General features: G+C 43.4%; 1 protein-coding gene and 1 long non-coding RNA gene across 6 annotated transcripts in view; one reads left to right on the top strand and one right to left on the bottom strand.

Moving 5' to 3' along the window:
* The window catches only part of PLD5 (phospholipase D family member 5), a 419,450-nt gene that overhangs the window by 96,704 nt on the left and 302,404 nt on the right, over positions 1-20,342 (bottom strand). For all 5 annotated transcript variants that reach the window (XM_043568870.1, XM_043568868.1, XM_043568871.1 and 2 more), the window contains one exon: positions 15,418-15,545. In XM_043568870.1, the coding sequence (XP_043424805.1) occupies positions 15,418-15,545 (128 nt within the window). The remainder of the gene's footprint in view (positions 1-15,417; positions 15,546-20,342) is intronic.
* On the top strand, positions 8,060-9,981 carry LOC122476324. The gene is made up of 2 exons (XR_006295456.1): positions 8,060-8,437; positions 9,410-9,981. It is a non-coding gene; the product is annotated as an uncharacterized LOC122476324 (long non-coding RNA).

Genomic DNA, 20,342 nt, shown 5'->3' with positions numbered 1-20,342 from the left:
CATGTGGTTATGAAGCATTTGACATTTGGCTTCGGTGACCTGAGATGCACTGTCATGCCGAAAAAGGTAAAATATCTCCTTATTAAATGCTTTATATTAATGACTTGTTGAAATAACCATATTTAGGATATTTGAGATTATATGACATCGATTAACATCAATTTGACTTTCTTCTTTTACATTTTTCTGTGGCTTGTAGAAAATTTTAAATTACATATGTGGCTCTCATTAGTGGCTTGCAGTATATCTCTATTGGACAGGTCTGCTTTAGAGATCCAAATGGCCTGGGGCTGACAGCTCCAGGGACGAAGACTTCAGCTACTCTGATGGACTGCTCTCTAAAAAGTTTTTGTAATTTTTTTAATATTTATTTATTTTTAAGAGAGAGAGAGAGAGAGAGAGTGAACACGAGCAGGAGAGAGGCAGAGAGAGAGGGGGGACAGAGGATCTGAAGCAGGCTGTGTGCTGACAGCAGAGAGCTGGATGTGGGTCTCAAACTCACAAACTGTGAGATCATGACATGAGCCAAAGACAGATGTTTAACCAACTGAGCCACCCAGGTGCCCCTGCTAAGAAGTTTAAGCATGCTTCTTGAGTTTTGAATAGGAAGCAGTGAGTAGACAGAGTTTTCCCTTTCGTGAGTACTGGAATTTTAAATCTATGTGTCGCTTTTAATGGTCAGTGTTTCTTCCTGCCCTGTGGACAGCTGTCACTTGTCTGAGCTGTCAGTGTTCTTCTCTGATTTGTGACTTCTTTTTTTTTTATTATTAAAAAAAATTTTTTTAACGCTTATTTATTTTTCCTCTCAGGACTGCCTTCGCTGCATCCCAAAGCTAATGCTTATTTATTTTTGAGAGACAGACAGAGACAGACCATGAGCAGGGGAACACAGAGAGAGACACACACATACACACACAGAATCAGAAGCAGGCTCTGTGCTCTGAACTGGCAGCACGGAGCCCGACATGTCTCTCGACCTGAGATCATGACCTGAGCCGAAGTCGGACGCTTAACCGACCAAGCCACCCAAGCGCCCCTCTGATTTGTGACTTCTTATTGGCCACAATTTGGGTATTCATTAAACCTGTGGTGAACCTAAGAAAAAACAGATCTGTTACAAGTCCTACAGGGTGTTCTAATAAGGAAAAGGCTGGGTGCGGTCTTTTCGTATATTCTTTGGTTCTTGGTTTATTCCAGTTAGAGCAGGCTCTCAGATATTGAGTTTCTAGGTCTTTGGGATATTACTGTAAATGTGGGATGTTGCTATGTGTTTGGATCACTGACTCAGACAATTATTGAGTAAGAAAAAGAGTGTAGCCCAGGCAAAGGAGTGTTACGTAAACCGGAAGGTTTGGGTTGCCGTAACTCTGATGCTAACTGATGGAATAATTCCGGGACACGTTTTTCAGTTAGCCTCTTGGAGGTAGTTTCCTGATCTGCAAATGAAATTTCTTTTTTATTTATTTATTTATTTATTTTTTCAATGTTTATTTATTTTTGGGACAGAGAGAGACAGAGCATGAACGGGGGAGGGGCAGAGAGAGAGGGAGACACAGAATCGGAAACAGGCTCCAGGCTCCAGGCTCTGAGCCATCAGCCCAGAGCCTGACACGGGGCTCGAACTCCCGGACCGCGAGATCGTGACCTGGCTGAAGTCGGACGCTTAACCGACTGCGCCACCCAGGCGCCCCTGCAAATGAAATTTCTAAAGCAGTCCTGTGTATCTCACAGGGCAGCTGTGAGGAGCAAAGAAATCAATGTTTGTGGGAAATTTTTAAGAAGTCTGAAGCTCTTACTGAAAACTAGGAACCGATGAACATTTGTGTCTTTGTGTTTGGTTTACCTTAATCTTGTGTTACTATGAAGCATGGTTTCTCCCACAGGCCTCTGAGAATGACATTCAGAACCACCATTTCGAGAATAAGCATATCCAGCAGCACAGGCAAATAATTCAGAAGTGGAAGAGTATTGGGGCGCCTGGATGTCTCAGTCAGTTAAGCGTCCGGCTTCGGCTCAGGTCATGATCTCACAGTTCGTGGGTTCAAGCCCCAAATCCAGGCTCTGCACTGACACCTCAGAGCCTGGAGCCTACTTCAGATTCTGGGTCTCCCTCTCTCTCTGCCCCTCCCCTGCTCATGCTGTGTCTCTTTCTGTCTCTCAACAATAAATAAATGTTAAAAAAAAATAAGTAGAAGAGTATTTTTAGGCTGTTTTTAAGGTCAAATATGGTACATTTTACTCTGACTCTAACAACATAGTTTAGCAGTTGGTGGGTGGGGAGTAAGAAGGCCACGGTATAAAGGCTGCAAGACAATGGAGCTAATTTTCCACGCACAGTTTCTAGGGGGAATTAAGCTTCAGAAAAGGTTTTTAAGACTATGACAGTTATATTTTGGTGAATTCAACAATAAAGGACTGAAGTGACAGCTAATTAAAATATGAAAGCCATGAAGTAAAAAAAAAAAAAGCGGGAAAATAAAATTCACCTAAATGAGTCTTTTTAAATAGAGTTGTTAAAATCAATGCATTTCCTAGGTCTGACTAAGCCCTCAAAGGAATCCAGTGAAACGTTTTTAATAAACTTTTGTTAAAGGAAACAAAATTTCTATGTACGTATTCCACAAGCTTTTCTAGTGAAGATATTTACCTCAATATTAAAAACAAAACAAAACTCCATGGTTTAAAGTGGTATTTTTATGCATACAATAACTTATTTTCAGAGTAGTGTATTTCACCATCACGAGGGCAACGTCAGAAATGTTCCCCAATTGGCGTCACCAGCTTTTGGGGGAGGACACTGCTCTGTCATCAGGCCCAACATTCAGAGTGAGTGTGAGGCCAGGCTCTGGGGGGCACACATCTGCACTGTGGACTGGAAGTCAGATGGGGATGCAGAGGTACCATGTATGAAGTGCTGAGGATAACGATGATGATATTAGCTCACACTCACTGAGCTCCCGTGTCAGCTGTGATGAAGAAACCAGAGCCACGTCAGCTCTTGCCATCTCTTCCTTGCCCTTCAACACATGGTCCCGTAACGCCGCACCATCTTCAGTCCCCAACATTCCCTCCACCGAATCCCAGGGAGGTGACCATGTAGCCCCTGCCCACAACAGGGAGCTCACTCTCTCACGGGGTTGGCCTGTCCATCGCTGGAAGGCTCCAGTGTTAGAAGCTTCTTGCTCACACAGACGTAAGCCCTTTCTTCTGGAATTCCATCTTCGATTCCTAATTCTGTGAAGTGGCTTTAAGCCTCACGTGGTTACTGAACACGCTCTCATTTGGTAATCCATGCATTCATTGGATAAAACAATTTTAAGCATCTAGTATGTGCCAGGCACTGAAGAGGTGCCGGGATTTCATGCATTAACCCACAGTCAGGGGACCCTCTTCCAGTCCTTGGAACAGGCTCCCCGACACCTATCTGGGATTCTAAAAACCATCTGTGGGGAGGCAGATGGTGAAAAGGGGGAATTAACAGGAGGGCTTTGTTTAGCCCTCAGAGACTGAACATACAAACGGACATTGGTCAAACCATATATATAAAAAACAGATCTCTGACTCACAACCTGCAGTAACCAGCCCAGAAAACCAAACAATAACTCCTGTAGCAATTGGCTCCAAAATGACCAGGACTTGATTAAAAATTCTCCAATCGTCCTCATGTTTCCTGCTCTCAAATTAGGATCAAACCGGAGGAAGCCACATATGTCTCCCTAACCAACCAATCGCACGATAAACCCCCTTCTACTCCGCCCTGCTATCACTCCCTCCAGCGGCATGCACCTGAAGCCTTTCCTCTTCCTGCCACAAAGCCTCCCCTCTGCCTGCCTTTAAGTCCCTGCCGAAGCCCTGTGGTAGTGGCTGACTCCCCAGCTGTAGCACACTCTCAATAAACAGCTTCTGCTTATTTTCACTTGGGTGGCCTTCATTTATCTTCACACCCCTGTTCAATTTCCTCTCATTATGAGCACTGATCTGATTAACTAGCTAAAATCTCTTTAAGTCTGTGTCTGAAAACCAAGGTGTTAGTTCTGTCTCCCAGATTTGTTAAGTGTAAATCTGGCCAGTTGCCTTCTATGCATTTTACTGCTGGTGATAACGTTGGGCAGCACAGGATATAGAATAAAAAGCCCCTCATCCATGCCCCTGGGGTGTCATTGCCCACGTCTCTGTGCTGTTAAGGAGGCCACATGCTTTGGAGATTTATGAAATCTTTGCCAAAGATCATAAATAAACACTAGCGCCTCTGGCTTTCTCTTGACCTTGACCTAGGTAACTTATCAAGGAAGGAAAAAGGTTTCTTTGTCATCAGCTCCAAGGCTGCCATGTATTGAGCAGTAACCTGCTGCAGGTTCAGTGCTGGGTGTGTTAGAATATCTCATTCCATTCCTAGCAACTGTATGAGTTTGGTAGTATTACTCTAATTGTAGAGATACAGAAATCAACGCTCAGGGGCAAAAACAAAAAACAATAAAAAAAAAACTGACCAGCATCATATAATTGTAAAAGGTGGAAAGAAAATTTGATGTCAATCCTACCTGACTCCAACCCCTACGCTATAGTGCTGAGCAAGGAACTTATAACAACCAACAAAAAATAACAAGGCCTACAAAGAGTGAATCTAGATTTAGCCTCCTTGCAGAAGAAAAGTGCTCCTACAGCGATAAGCCAAAGTCCACACGGGGAGGCTACTTTTTTTTTTTAATTTTTTTTTTTAACGTTTTATTTGTTTTTGAGACAGGGAGAGACAGAGCATGAACAGGGGAGGGTCAGAGAGAGGGAGACACAGAATCTGAAACAGGCTCCAGGCTCTGAGCTGTCAGCACAGAGCCGACGCAGGGCTCGATCTCACAGACCTCGAGATCATGACCTGAGCTGAAGTCGGCTGCCTAACCGACTGAGCCACCCAGGCGCCCCCGGGGAGGCTACTTTTGAAGTACTATACTGAATTCTGGCCATCCTATTTTATTTATTTTTTTTATAAATGTTTATTTATTTTGAGAGGGTGAGTGGAGGAAGGGCAGAGAGGGAGGGAGAGAATCCCAAGCAGGCTCTGTGCTGTCAGTGCAGAGCCTGATGTGGGGCTTCATCTCACAAATGTGAGATCACGACCCCAGCTGAAACCAAGAGTCAGATGCTTAACCAACTGAGCCACCCAGGCACCCTGGCCATCATATTCTAAGAGGGACTTTAGCCAAATGGGATTATATATAGATAAAAAGTGGCCAGGATAAAGACCTGAGACACATCACATAAGGAGCCATGATAGAGACCTCAGATTATCATGCCATTCAGAACATATTTATTCAAGGAGTAGGAGCTGGAGGGACATGTGAGGGAAATTTTTGGAAATAAAGAATTTCCACTTGGAAGGACTTACTAAGCCCCATTTTAGCAAAGGCAGACAGGACAGGGTAAAGTGATGCTCTTATTTCTTCACCTTTTTTTTTTTTTCTGAAATTTATTGACAAATTGGTTTCTCTTATTTCTTCACCTAATTGCACAAATTGAGACTATTTTTATAAGAGACAATAAACTGGCTTTGTAAGAATGCCTCCCAAGGGAGACTAGGAAAGAGATTTCCTACTTACGCCTCTTTTGAACAATACCATCTGCCAAATCGTTCCTGTAAATATTGTAGAAAATAATCGTGACTTTGTTAACGAAGGTGTGGCCTGCTAATCTGTTTCCTCTGTAAGGAACCTGCCTACCCCCCACCCTGCCCCATTTACTTTCGAATGCATCTGCACCCAAACCTGACCTTTCTGAGCAGCCCAGATAATCTTCTAAATCAACACCGCGGGAATTAATCCTTTGTTTGCCTTCACTGTGTGTTGCCCAAGGAATATTAATTATTCTCTGTTGCTTTTCTGGTTGAGTTTCCTTTTGCTTTGGTTCGTTTTTATTTCGCTTCTGACATCTGGTTACCAGCATTACCAGTGTTCCACTAGGAGCTAAGCATGTCTGTAGAAACTCATAAATTCTGGGGAAAAGGTAGGCGCAGAGCCAGCACTGACTGGGGTTGGCAAGATGCGCCACGGGACAGAGGCCTCCTCTTGCCCACTGGTTCACCCCCTGGGTGTTCAAACTCTGCCTCTTCCCTCTGTCCTTTTAACTGAAAGAAAAGGGGACAGGTGCCAGAACCAAAGGTGTGTTAAACCTTAGTTCTCTTTCTCATTGCTAATGTCAGGCACAACCTCAACCTGATGGAGGCTTGCCAAGAGTGACCCGGCCTGGTGAGCAGAGGGAGTGGGACTCTGCTCAACATCTCACCAAATGGTCACTGTCAGGAACTAGCAGCTACAGATGAAACCAGTAGTTTGGGGGCAGTAAAGAACCATCATTATTCAGGTGCTCAAGATATTAGACAAAAAGCAACAGATACCAGCCAATCCCTTTTCTGTTTGTCCAAATGTCCAGTGGACATGAAAACTGCCCCTTTCTCCTGACATTCCCCATTTCTGTTGACAGTTTGGTCCTTCTCTAGTGGGCCCACTTCCAGGGGCTGGAAATAAGCCCACTGTTCCTTCTGGCTCATTCCTTATGGCCCATCAGTCATTATGATGCAGCTTTTTGCCAGGTCTGTCCATTCCATTTCCTTGTAGCTCCCATAGTCCCTGTGTGTACCAGTCAGAGTGAAGCTCCCATAGTCCCTGTGTGTACCAGTCAGAGTGCTCCAGAGAAACAGAACTGACAGGGGATATATATATAACCAACAGGAGATCTTATATCTATATGTACATAGATAGGTAGATAGAGAGACAGAGATAGACAGAGATAGATAGAGATAGAGATAGATAGAGATAGAGATAGAGATTGATAGAGATAGAGACAGAGCCAGAGACAGAGATAGAGATAGAGATAGAGAGACAGAGATACATAGAGAGAATTTTAAGGAATTGGCTTGGCTTGCGATTGTAGGAGCTCACAAGTCTGAAATCCACAAGGCAAGCTAGCAGGGTAGGGACTCAGGCAGGGTGTCTGTGTTGCAGTCTTGGGACCAAATTTCTTCTGGAAACTTCAGTCTTTGCTCTTGAGAGCTGCAACTGGTTGGGTGAGGCCCACCCTTAGTATGAAGAATAATCCACTTTACTCAAGTATACTGATTTAAATGTTACTCACACCTCAAAACAACCTTCACAGCAACATCTAGACTGTTTGAAGAAACAACTGGGCATCAAGTTGACACAATCTGCCTTCCCACCATCATTACCCAATCCTGTCACTTCTCTCTTTAATTTTGGCCATAGGCTCCCTGTCTCCCCACTCTTGTCACCCCTCCACCCATGCCCTTTGTCAAGGTCTGTTCCAGTCCTGCCAGGTCCTGGCCTCAATCACGATCCTCAGTGGCCCCTGTAGCCTGCAGGACTCAATTCACACACACCCTGTGCAGGGCAATCTCAGGCCTTCCTGAGTTTATCTGTGTCTTTCCTAGCCTTGGGTACAAGGGCTCTGCAACTAGAACATTCTGGGCTGGCAAGAAATTGCTCACAGATCTTCTAACACCACACTCGTTCCCAGTGCTGTGTGTTTTCCCAGAATCCCTTTCTTTCCTCAGCTCACAAATCCCTTAAGGGTCAGCTCAACATCCAACATCTCACTGTGGCCTTTACTGTTTAGTCTGCGGGGATTTTCCTCTTCCCAAGTCCCCAAAGTACTCATTGACAATCCTACTCATTCAGCACCAGGGTTCATGGCCTCGGGCTGTGGAACACAGAGGACCCTGACCTTGACCCTGAGCTTGGGGTAACAGCTCTACTGTCACCATCTTGAAGTTCTTGATAATTTTTTTTTTAACTTTTTTTTAACGTTTATTTATTTTTGAGACAGAGAGAGACAGAGCATGAATGGGGGAGGGTCAGAGAGAGAGGGAGACACAGAATCTGAAACAGGCTCCGGGCTCTGAGCTGTCAGCACAGAGCCCGAGATGCGGGGCTCGAACTCACGGACCGCGAGATCGTAACCTGAGCCGAAGTCGGCCGCTCAACCAACTGAGCCACCCAGGCGCCCCTCTTGATAATTTTTTTAGCAAGAGGTCCCACATTTTCATCTCATACCGGGTCCCACAAATTAGGCTGTTTGGCCCACTTGGCAAATATCCTGGGTAGTCATGCTCCCTTGAAGAATGCTCAAATATTTTGTTTTTCAAACTGGATTCTAAAGTTTTTGCAGGTTTCTGTCATTTTTTTTCCAAACTCTCCGCCGTGATTAGGGCAGTTTCCTGAATAGAGTAAATGTGCAATAGCCACGTTGATTACTTCCACCACTGTAATCCCTGGTCTTCTCATTGTTCAGTTGTTCTGTTGCTAAGGATACAGAACCCTACAATTACCAGATTTGGAATCACATATTTTTCATAAGGTAGCATGTGTAGTGAAAAGGCCTGAGAGTCCTTAAGTCCTAAATCCTGACACAAGGGATGAAGGGGTCGCGGGTAAGTGACTAACATCTACCCACCCCAACCCTCCAGCCCTTCACCTCAGTGTTCTCATCTGTAAATTGCATCTCATGCAATTTATTCTTTAAACTTATTATACTGGTTTAGAGCAGCATTTGTGGAAACACAGAGGCTTCAAGGAATATGTGATCCACAAAATTAACTGTGGAAAGCAGTTCATGGCCAAAAGGGTTTAATGAGGGTTCATCCTCTCCTACCCTCTTAGAGATTCTCAGAGCGCATTAGCATATTAATGGCTCTGAGCAGTCCCACAGTAAAAGAAACCTATTTAAATGAAACCCATAGCTTCTCACTCTCTGGGAGTAGAGTCCCCTTCTCAGTGAACGGCATTTCCTAAGACACACCTTGGGAAACACTAGACTGATTATTCTCTGAGCTAATTTCCAGTTCCAAGATAAACAGCCTTAGTGATTCTAGATTCCAGGCAGAGCCTGGGCTGGCGGGTCCCGTCTCCCACCGGAGCCACGGGATGTGTGTGGGTGCGCTGAACTGCTGTGCCACCACCCAGGTGCGGGTCACTGATGGTCTCTCGTCACCAGCAAGGTCACCGGGCTCGTGTGCCCCATGAGACCTGGCCTGTTTCAATGTACTCCTTTTTAGGTCTTTTCAGAACAACGGTGGATTAAGGTTAGAATACATGTTAACAGAGTTTAAACAGGCATATTCCTGTTTGCTCAAAATGCATTTTAAAATATTATTTAGGGGAAGCTGGGTGGCTCAGTTGGTTAAGCAACCAACTCTTGACTTCATCTCAGGTCCTGAACTCACGGTTCATGAGTTTGAGCCCCACGTCCGGCTCTGCTCTGACAGTGCAGAGCCTGCTTGGGATTCTGTCTCCCTCTCTCTCTGCCCCTCCCCAGCTCACTTTCTATCTCTCTCAAAATAAATAAAAATAAACGTTAAGAATAATAAAAAATAAAACATTATTTAAAAATCTCCCCTTTTCAGAGTTGCCAGATTCTCGTGACCAATGAACCTATGGAAATCTGCTTTGAACTCCCGTCTACTATTCATTCAAGAGGGTATGTTCAAAAATTATAAATGTAACTATTTCTAAAAATGTGATTTTCATGTTTTCCTTCCTGCTTCTTGTACTTCAGCATCACACCTTCCAGAGCCCCTTGGTTTAAAGATTGCTGTGCCCTTTTCTTTCTACTCCACACACCCGTTAATCTTTTGTTTGTTTTGTTAGTGTTGTATTTTTTGTTTCCTCCATGGTGTTTTTAAGCACTCCCAAGACTCACAAACCCAGACCCCTTTGTGGAAAAGCCTGTGGCGCTATCCCTTTCCTCCCACAGGATCCCCTGGTGGCCGTGGATTCCGGGGGAGCACCCTGAACCATGGGGGAGAGGAATACAGAAGCACACATATTGACTCCCTAGTCTTTGAAGTTCGACCCAGAGGCTAAGAGAGTCTGCAGAACTCAGTACCAAGCAACAGCAGGTGCCAACCTGTGGCCATCATATCATCGTGGGTGTGCCATCAGAAAGAAGTGAATGAGTAAAGGGTTTCTTGATGAACAGTATTGTTACCTTTTCTTAAAAGAGCTAGTGCGATGAAATCTACAGCTTAGGAAACAGCAAGATCATGGAAGAGAATGAGTTTTCATAAATATAATTTATTTTTTATTTCTTAAAATTAAAAAAAAAAAGGTTTATTTATTTTTGAGAGAGACAGAGAGAACACGAGCGGGGGAGGAGCAGAGAGAGAGGGAAATAGAGGATCCGAAGCAGGCTCCACGCTGACAGCATTGACCCTGATGTGGCGCTTCGACTCACCAACTGAGATCATGACCTGAGCTGAAGTCGGACGCTCAACCAACTGAGCCACCCAGGTGCTCCATGCAGTTTCTTTGTTAAAATTCTTAGCAGTGAGGGGTGCTTTAATGGCACAGTGGGTTAAGCGTCTGACTTTGGCTCAAGTCACAATCTCACGGTTCATGATTCAAGCCCCACGTCCGGCTCTGTGCTGACAGCTCAGAGCCTGGAGCCTGCTTTGGGTTCTGTGTCTCCCCCTCTCCCTGCTCCTCCCCAGCTTGTGTTCTCTCTCTCTCTCAAAAATAAATAAATAAACTTAAAAAAAAGTTTAAAATTATTAGCAGTGAAAGAAGAGGGAGGAGTTTGGAGCAAGACTGCCTGGATAGGAATTCTAGCCTTACTACCTCCTGGAAGGTGACCTTGGGTAAGTCACTTAATTGTGCCTCACTTTCTGCCTTTCTAAAATAAAGCCACGATGGTATTATTTACAATAAAGGGTGATCGTGAGAATTAAGTAAATTCATACTTTTTCAATCCTTAAAGAAGGCTTAGTACAGAGAAAGCCCTCAATACAATGAAGCTTTGATCCTTAGTATTATTATTTCTCCTACTTGCCATACGTTGAAGGTAATAATTAGTAACAATAATCTGATTGCACTAGAAAACTTCACAAAATATAAAGCTGATGAAAGAGGTTGAATCTGACGCTTGGAAAATGCATTCTAATTCTTCATGTAATTGTTAGCCTCACGCACAACTTTGTTCAAAGGAAAATCTGCTCTCACGTACGGGTCCTGCTGAGCAGTGTTTTATGCCACACTGAGGCAGACCAAGAAAAATCCCACGCAGCCAAGCACAGTTGAAAGGAAACCTAACTTAAGGTAGATGATTAAGTGTAATAATGGGATCCCAAATACTGAGTGCTATGGGGAGGGGTGGACAAGGTAGGAAACAGCACTTTTGTGGAAGCGCAGAGAGGCAGGGGAAAGGAGGTGGGTGTTGAAAGAGAACCCTCTTAGCAGGTGACATAGATGCAGGGAAGCTGATGGGATGCTAACTGTTCCTGAAGAAGAGTTTTAAACCCTGTCCCCTCCCCAGCTACATCTCGTCTCCAACCTCATCCAAGAGTATAGTCTCTTCTGAGAGGAAAATGAGAAAGACTGTTAAAGGAGGAATGAGATTTATTTTAGTTTTTAAGAGTTTGGTTTAGCAGAAAATGACAACTTTGCATCGATTTCCACCTCAGTCCCAGATGGACTCTACCGACTTGACCATAAATCTAAAGAATAGGAGAGCCATCTCCAAATGCCTGAGTCCTACACAGGTTAGAAAGTGTTTTACTATTTTACAGGAGAGAAGAGTCACAGAATAGCATCTGTTCTGTTTTTATTTTCCAATATTATCTTCATTTGGAAGATGGCCATAATAGCCACCCTTAAGTTGCTATGAGAACTGAAGAATCAGGTCTGAAGCTATTAGCACAGTGCCTAGCACATACATACTAGCCTTTTGTAAAAAATAACAAAGATTTCTTCCATTCACTTCCTCCCAATTCCCTGGCCTCAGTGGAGTTTAACCTGTTATTAAATTTACAACCAGCATAACAATGCAGATTTCTGCGAAAGCAGTCCATGTGCCCTGAAAACACTGATGGCTTAAACATTTGACATCAATGTATACATTTCATTCCAGCCTTTTCTCCAGCCTACTCAAGGGTGCTCTCCAAGGACTGTTTCCATGGACAGCTGGTGAATATGACACTTCATGTGCCCTCTCTTCATGGAGATGTTTGGAATTGTTAAAAAGGAAGCCCAAAATGGAGTCACTTATGTTAAATCCATAAACATAAGTGGTAATGTTTGTTATCAACTTAACAAAATGGTTTGTTAAATCCAAACCAAGATTTAATATCTAATTTAACTGCAGTTTCAACCACTCTGGAATGTAACATTTAAGCAGCCAATATGGAATTACCTGGTCCACACTAGTGAAATAATCCACCAGAGAGATCTCTCCTGTTACCCTTAGCGAGGTGACTTTGCTTGAAATAATTCATTCTTTGCTAATAATTACCTTCCCCCCCCTCCCTTTCTTCCTTTAAAAACTTTTCCCTTTCTACAGCCCACAGAGCTCCTGTTTACTAATTCGTAAACGGTTGAATAAAGCCAATTTGATCCCTGAATTTACTCAGTTGAATTTTTGTTATTTAACAGAGTGCTGAGCACCTTTTCATAGTCCTCCTTTCTGTGAATTTATGATGGATCAAAAAATAAGTTTATTTTTTAACCTGTTATTTCACTTACTCCATACTTAAGATGCACCATGATATCCATTTAGGTTTTTAAAAGTAAACTCTGCTGGTATATCTGAGCTGGTCTCTTTGAAGGAGAGAAATCTCAGGAGTCCATTCTGTTTATTCTCCCTTTCATTACCTGGCTTATGAGCTGAGAACAAACCAGCTATGCGACAGGACAGGGTCAGAGGGACAGATCTGGAGGCCCAGCTCACACAACAGCATAATAGACAGGCTGTTCCTACTGAGAAGGACATTTAAGTGAATGGCAAAGAGTTGATTGCTCCTTAGCAAAGGTGCTTGACTAGCTGTGAAACAGAGCTGGGTCCTGGTATTGTCCCATGTTGTCCTCTGACTCATGGGCAAGTCTGGTCTTCTCCATACATGAAGGGAAACTATCACTTCACAACGTGTAAGCAAGCAGAGATCCCAAGATGGTTTCAAGTCTTCATTTGACTAATAGGAAATAACGTGCCACCCATCCTTCATCTGCATTCACCATGTTTTGTGGGGAAGCCTTGCCATTTCACAGTGAGGATCCATTTCCAAATGAGTACACAGCAAGGAATGAGCATTAAAAGGTCAGCCTACTTCCCTACAAAACACACAGCAAAAATCAGAGACCAAGGAGTAAGCCTCAAGCAGGGAAACCAACACTTGACTATTCATGTCCATTTGCCTAATGAAAGAAGTAAAAGGAAACGAAGATAACTTGCTCAAACATTTGGAGAAAAATGTCATTAAACCTTAATAATTCAAACCCCAGTCAAAAGGAATTCACGGAACTTTAAACCTTTTCAACTAACATTGCTTAATGACAAAGGAAATACAATTTGGTGGTGGGGAAGTGCATTTAAAAAAAAAGGCAAAACGATTCTCAGGTTAAAAACCACCTAGAAGCAGAATTTACATGTAATCAGTATTGTGATAGAACTGATTTTACCTATTTATTATAGGAGACCAAGCGAAAATTTCTGGGCAAAAGATGCTTACTGATTAATAAAAGATGAATTCAGATATTTCTATAAATTAGACTATTTTTATCTAACTCCTCTGAATTCATGAGGCTTTAATATTGCTTTTGACTTACTTCTGGTTTCTGAGGTAAGCCAAAGTTGCTATAACCCATATTTTTTATATCTGTGTTTGAAGGGCTATCACACAGATATGTTAAATCAAAATTTATATTTCTCATTAACAGAATTAATACTGAAAGGAATTGGCTTAAAAGATTTAGTACTGAAATTCAATTCAGGGCTCAGGTCTACTTATCTTTAAAATGGAGACAATAATAGTGTTTCCATCATAGGATCACTGTGAGGTTTAAAGTAAATAATTCATTTAAATGGTTTAGAACAGCGCCTGGCATGCAATATAAGCTAGTTATTATTGTCATGATTGTTCATGGATACTATTATTTTGCTCAGAATCATTTTTATATCAGTAGATAGCGCTTCAAATTTTCTGAGCAAATATAAAATAAACCATGTTTTGTCAATCTTGGATGGTGTCTGCATCCTAAAACTAATCAGAAAATTTTCTTCCAGTGTTCCCTTCTTGCTGGGGGGAGACTGTATTATTAGAAACAACAGTGGTTTGGGGTGCCTGGGTGGTTCAGTTGGTTAAGTGTCCAACATTGGCTTACATTATAATCTCATGGTTTGTGAGTTTGAGCTCTGCGTCAGTCTCTGTGCTGAGAGCTCAGAGCCTAGAGCCTGTTTTGGATTCTGTGTTTCCCTCTCTCTCTGCCCCTCCCCTGCTCACACTCTGTGTGTGTCTCTCTCTCAAAAAAGAAATAAAAAATTAAAAAATTAAAAACAACAACAACAACAGTGGTTTGACCCTGAAGACTGGATTACTGACTATCCTTTAAATATAAAACTAAACAAAACAACCTTAGATAGATTGTACTTTGGCTCTATACTGTCTATTCCCTGGAGAGGGAAGTAAGTGGACTTTTAGTATTTAGTTTGCCTGCTGTATATTTCTTTTACAGCTGCCTGAACCAAAAGAAAGGAAGGTGTGGCATTTTAAGGACAAGAGGACAACAGTGGAAATTGGGGAGGGGGGGGGGAGAGGGATAATTAAATCCCTGAATCCACCAGTACAAATATCAAGTTACCTTCTCTCAGATTTATCCTATGTGGTGATGTCTTTCTTTACAAGTTACGGCCTTGTGTCTATCTGTACATCCCTACTTTCTTTCCCATAAGAAATGCAGTACAATTCACTTGGTAATTCCAGCGATCTGAATATTAAAAGAGCTCAGCTAAAAGCATGTATGAACCGCTTAGCATGCATGGTTGACCGGCCAGTCTTCCTATGCACCCCAGGACGGAGAACTTCCCGCCATCAGTTGACTGGTGGGAAGAAGGTGATTTGCAATCCTCTGTGGATCGCGCTGGCACAAATAAATACCTGAACATTACAGATTTATCAAGTGAACCTTCAAGATATTTGAAGCGAATTATTCACAAAGAGGAAGATGACATCCTCATGTTAATGTATTTATTAAAGGAGTAACACAAAGGATTACTGTTCTCAAACATACTACCCTCCGCTGAAGTTATGTTTTCCTCTGTCTCACAGATTCTGTGACCCCATGCTGACCATTTAGGCCCAGATACCATAAGTCACGTGCCATCCTGCTCTCCAGAATCTGGAGGTAGCATCTGAATTACAAAAGCACAGACACAATGGTAGCATTTGGGGTGGATGATGCTGTCAAGGAAGGTGTCTCATTTTACATTAAACAGACGCGAGCCTGTTACAACTACGCAGTTAAAAATAAAAAAATGCTGTAGGTTTTGTTTCCCACAGCCACACTATGGGTGACCAAGCGCTTTATGAAGCCGGCACCTCTGATGCCGAGGGAACTCAGAGTTCATGTGATATGCAAGGATTACCTGCCCCAGTGACTGCCAGTCCAAGCCGGCACTGCCGATGTAAACATGCTGCTTGTCCACGATCCAGAAGGAAGACTGCAGCCGGCCCTTGTTGTAGGCGGTCATGTTCATGTAGGTCACCTCGGCTCCTGGGGAGATCAAGGACATCCTGGTCAGCCTCAGAGTCCAGGCCTTGAAGGTGCAATCAGACATCTACCAGCAACGATACTCATGGTTTGCACTGATCACAAATGGCATTCGGGGAGGCCAAATATTTACATTAGCATGGTGCACAGAAGACCCTCCAGGAGTTCCTTTGTTCTCAAAAGAATCCAGAAGGAAAATCATAAGAATTACACCTGCACCTGGTCAGAGGAGGCTCTAGTATCCACAAGAGACAAGAACTGTGGCTTCTCCAGTCAGATGTGATTCAAATCCCGGCTCCATCACTTACCACCCGGATGGTGAGATACGTGCACCAAACTTTTTTTCTTTTAGAGAAATTTTCATACAGATTTGCAATCAATAAAAGGGTCGTCCTGTTTCGTATTACAGCTCTCCTTCGCAAGACATTGCCTCTCTTATCCTTTCTATTCGTTGTTTTCACCCTTGACCCTTCAATTGCTTTTGCTTCTTCATTATCCCTCTTCATGACTTAATCTGGATTTGGCCTCCTACCGGCCTTTCTTTTTTTTTAATTTTTTTTTAATGTTTATTTATTTTTGAGACAGAGAGAGACAGAGCATGAACAGGGGAGGGTCAGAGAGAGAGGGAGACACAGAATCTGAAGCAGGCTCCAGGCTCTGAGCTGTCAGCACAGAGCCCGACGCGGGGCTTGAACTCACAGACTGTGAGATCATGACCTGAGCCGAAGTCGGACACTTAACCGACTGAGCCACCCAGGCGCCCCTTCTACTGGCCTTTCTTAATCTGATGGTTAATTTAAGCAACGATTATGTAAGCCTTACAAAAACGCAACCGTGAATGGTAAACTAGGTCACTCAAACTACTGTTAAAAACCAAAAAACACATTTTAAGATCTAAATCTAGTTTTTTAAAAACGTTTTATTTATTTTTGAGAGAGACACGCAGAGACAGTAGGGGAGAGGCAGAGAGGGAGGGGGACAGAGTATCTGAAGCAGCATCCAGGCTCTGCACTGACAGCAGAGAGCCTGATGTGGGGCTTGAACTCACAAAATGTGAGATCATGACCTGAGCCGAAGTTGGACGCTCAACCAATGAACAACCCGGGTGCCCTTAAGTTTCAGTAACTCTTTAATTTTTTTCAAGTTTATTTATTTATTTATGAGAGAGAGAGAGAGAGAGAGAGAGAGAGAGAGACAGAGAGAACAAGTGGGGGAGGGGCAGAGAGAGAGGGAGAGAGGGAATCCCAAGCAGGCTCCACACTGTCAGCTCGGAGCCCCATGTGGGTCTCGAACTCACAAACCATGAGATTATGACCTGAGATGAAACAAAGAGTTGGACGCTCAACCGGCTGAGCCACCTAGGCATCCCTTCAGTAACTGTCCTAAGCACGACGTGTCATAATTGTCATGCTGTTCCATATTGCTGCCTCAGGACTATGCATTTACAACTTCTCAAAACAAACATATAATCCACTGAATGCCATTGAGTGTATTTATTGGTTTTTATTTCAGTAGAGTTGAAACATGAGTTTCAGGTATACAACACAGTGATTCGACAAGTCTCTACACTACACTGTGAGGCCCACAAGTGTAGCTACCAGCCGTCACCATGCAACACTATTAAAACACCACTGACTGTATTCCCGACACTGTGCCTTTTATTCCTGTGACTTCTTCATTCCCTAACTGGAAGCCTGAATGCAATTAAACTTAAATAAATTCTTCTAAATTTCCACTTCTTTAAAAGAACAGACCCATATGCGTATGTTCCATGAAGTAGCTATTTTGTTTTCAGACATTCAATATTAATGAAGAGGACGAATTCTTGGTGGCCTACTGGTCACTGTCTTCATGAGCAGAGGAAGATGTAACACTGTAGGCATACGGATATATTCCAGGATTATCAGAAAGGAGGAGTGGTTTATATATGAGCTTCACCTGTAACTCTTGGGAAAAGGTAAAGTGAGAACCTGGGGCCTGAGGCAGGATGTCGAGAGGGGCTATGGGGCTGGAGCAGGACCGGGGGGGGGGTGGTGGGGAGGCTAGCGTGCAGGCAGATTTCCTTGGCCTCCAGCCACCCTGGAATAGTCTCATCTAAGGAATGGTTACAGGCCCCAGAGGATGAACAGTTGGGTAGAGTGGGCTCTCAATGTCCAACGTGGGTGGTTGCCACAGTAATTCTGGAGAGACCCACATCTGCACAGATGGTGTGGTGCCCTGGTGTCCCCCAAAGACACAGCTGCCAGTGCTCCCAGGTGGATGAAGAGCAGCATGTGTCTTTGGGGAAGTGTCCCTTTCCCACGGCTGCCGTAACACAGTGAATGGGTTAAAACAACAGAAGTCTATTGTGTCTCAGTTCTGGAGACGGCAAGTCCAGAATCAAGGTGCTGGCAGGGGAGCCTGCAGGGGAGAGTCCCTCCTTGTCTCTTCCCACCTTCTGGGCAACGTCTGATGTTCCACCACGGGCCCACCTCTGTTGTCACATGCAGTCTCCCCTTGTTTGTGTCTCAGTTTCTCCTGTGCTCAGAAGGACACGAGTCCTGTTGAATTAAGGGCCCACTTCACACAAGTGTGATCTCATCTTAACTAATTATATCCCCAAAACGCCTCTTTCCAAATAAAGTCACATTCTAAGGGGCCGAGCATTAGGTCTTCAACATGTCTTTTTTGGGGGGACACAAGTCAATCGACAACAGAGATCCAGGCCACTTTCCCTGGCCATGCCCTTCAACAGCACTAGACTGAGCAGCACTGAGGGAAGCATCTTCTCATCTCCGGAAGGAAGAGAATGAAGGTGGTCTTGGTGTTTGCCTCAGGTTTTATCTTCAACAGGTGTCTTCAGGCAGGCCTTCACCTGCCTTCTTATTCTGACCAGAAACAACTGTAACCCTCTGTGACCCTAGCTGGCTCTCACCTCCTGGCCTAGAACACGGGGCCTGAAATTTGACCCGCAACCAATTGCTACTTTGCATTGCATTGTTTCCTTTTTATTAGATCCCTATCTGTTCTCATTCAGGTCTGCTGGAGCCCCAGGCCACTGGTCCATTTGAGGGAACACTGGGTGTTTGGGAGGGGGCCACTGGGACCATCCCTTTTGACCTCTCGATGCCACAGTGCACGGCCACTGCCCTCAAAGGACTTCATTAATTTATCTGGTACTTTAGCCCAAGGACTGTGATTTCAGGACCATGGGGCTTTTGTAATGCTCCAGCCAGAGCTTCCACAGTTAGTTATTGAGGCCTATAATTATTCTATAAAGGAACAGAAACTTTCCGTCAGCAAACCTTTACTGATATATACCAGGTAAACCAGATATATACCACATATATATCTGATATACACAGATAAATATCAGAAACCTGATATATACCAGATACTATGTTACGTGACAGTAGCAACACACGACCTGAGTCAAGTCCAGGCCCACAAACAAAGTGTGATATTTAAAACAATTGGGATTCTTCACATAGCAAGGGGGCACCAAGTATCCGAAAGATCAGGAGGAGAGTTCCCATCGCTGTATCAGGGAACTCCAAGTGAAGGCCAAGGGCATGAATGGCTTCACAGTTGTGCTGGGGGCCATGGCCACATGTGCAAAAGCCCTGGTACCACGTACAGACATCAAGCAACAAGTAGTAATAGTAACATCCATCCCTCAACACTACATGCACCCAGCACCAACACAGCTGGGCTACAGCAACCCCGCAGGGGATGTTATAGTTTCCCCATTTCAGGATACAACAAACAACTGCACGCGGTGTCCTAAATCAGCTGAAAAAATATTTGCCTGCATATAGTTTGTGGAATGTCACTTTCCCACTAATAATGATATGTCTGTTTGGGGCACCTGGGTGGATCAGTTGGTTAAGACTTCGGCTCAAGTCATGATCTTGCGGTTCATGAGTTTGAGCCCTGCGTCAGGCTCTGTACTGACAGCTCAGAGCCTGGAGCCTGCTTCAGATTCTGTGTCTCCCTCTCTCTCTGCCCCTCCCCTGATCGCTCTCTCTCTCTCAAAAACAAAACAAAACAAAACAAAACAAAACATTAAAACGTTATAAAAAGAATTATGTTTTTCTATCTATCCATCCTCCATCTATCTCTGAAGAAGACCTAAGCTTTTATCTTATTTTATACCTGACAGATAAATAGTCATATCCAACATGTCCCTGTTTATTACAGGCATATTATTCAATGTTTAGCTTAAAATAATTTATTTTACATGCACTTAGAAAATATCTTTGTTGACTGGTTACAGAGATTAGCCTCATCCTACTGTCTTTTTATATGTATTAGAAAGGTATGGTTAAAATCCAATGTTTTCTGGGGGCACCTGAGTGGCTCAGTCCGTTAAGTGACTGACTTCGGCTCAGGTCATGATCTCGTGGTTTGTGAGTTCGAGCCCCGCGTCGGACTCTGTGCTGACAGCTCAGAGCCTGGAGCTGCTTTGGATTCTGTGTCTCCCTCTCTCTCTGTCCCTCCCCTGCTCACGTTCTGTCTCTCAATAACAAATAAACGTTAAAATAAATTCAAAATCCAATGTTTTCTGACTATAAAACATATTTAATCACAAAAGTCGTTAACGCATCACTTAGTGCAGTATTATGTACAGAACCTAAATTCAAGTTCATTTTCTAGTGTTATGCTAGAATTTGAATTGGCAAAGATGGTCCATACATTTTTGTGTATTTAAATTTTAATGTTTAAAGTTGAAAAATGTTCATATTTTTTATTTTATAAAACACAAAATTTGTAATACTTAATATTTAAAAATATTATACTTTAAAGAACAAACAATTCTAA

Source organism: Prionailurus bengalensis, chromosome E4 (genome assembly GCF_016509475.1).
Source record: "Prionailurus bengalensis isolate Pbe53 chromosome E4, Fcat_Pben_1.1_paternal_pri, whole genome shotgun sequence".
Lineage (NCBI taxonomy): Eukaryota > Metazoa > Chordata > Mammalia > Carnivora > Felidae > Prionailurus > Prionailurus bengalensis.
Note: the sequence above shows the minus strand (reverse complement) of the source record. Positions and strands in the feature narration are given on the sequence as shown.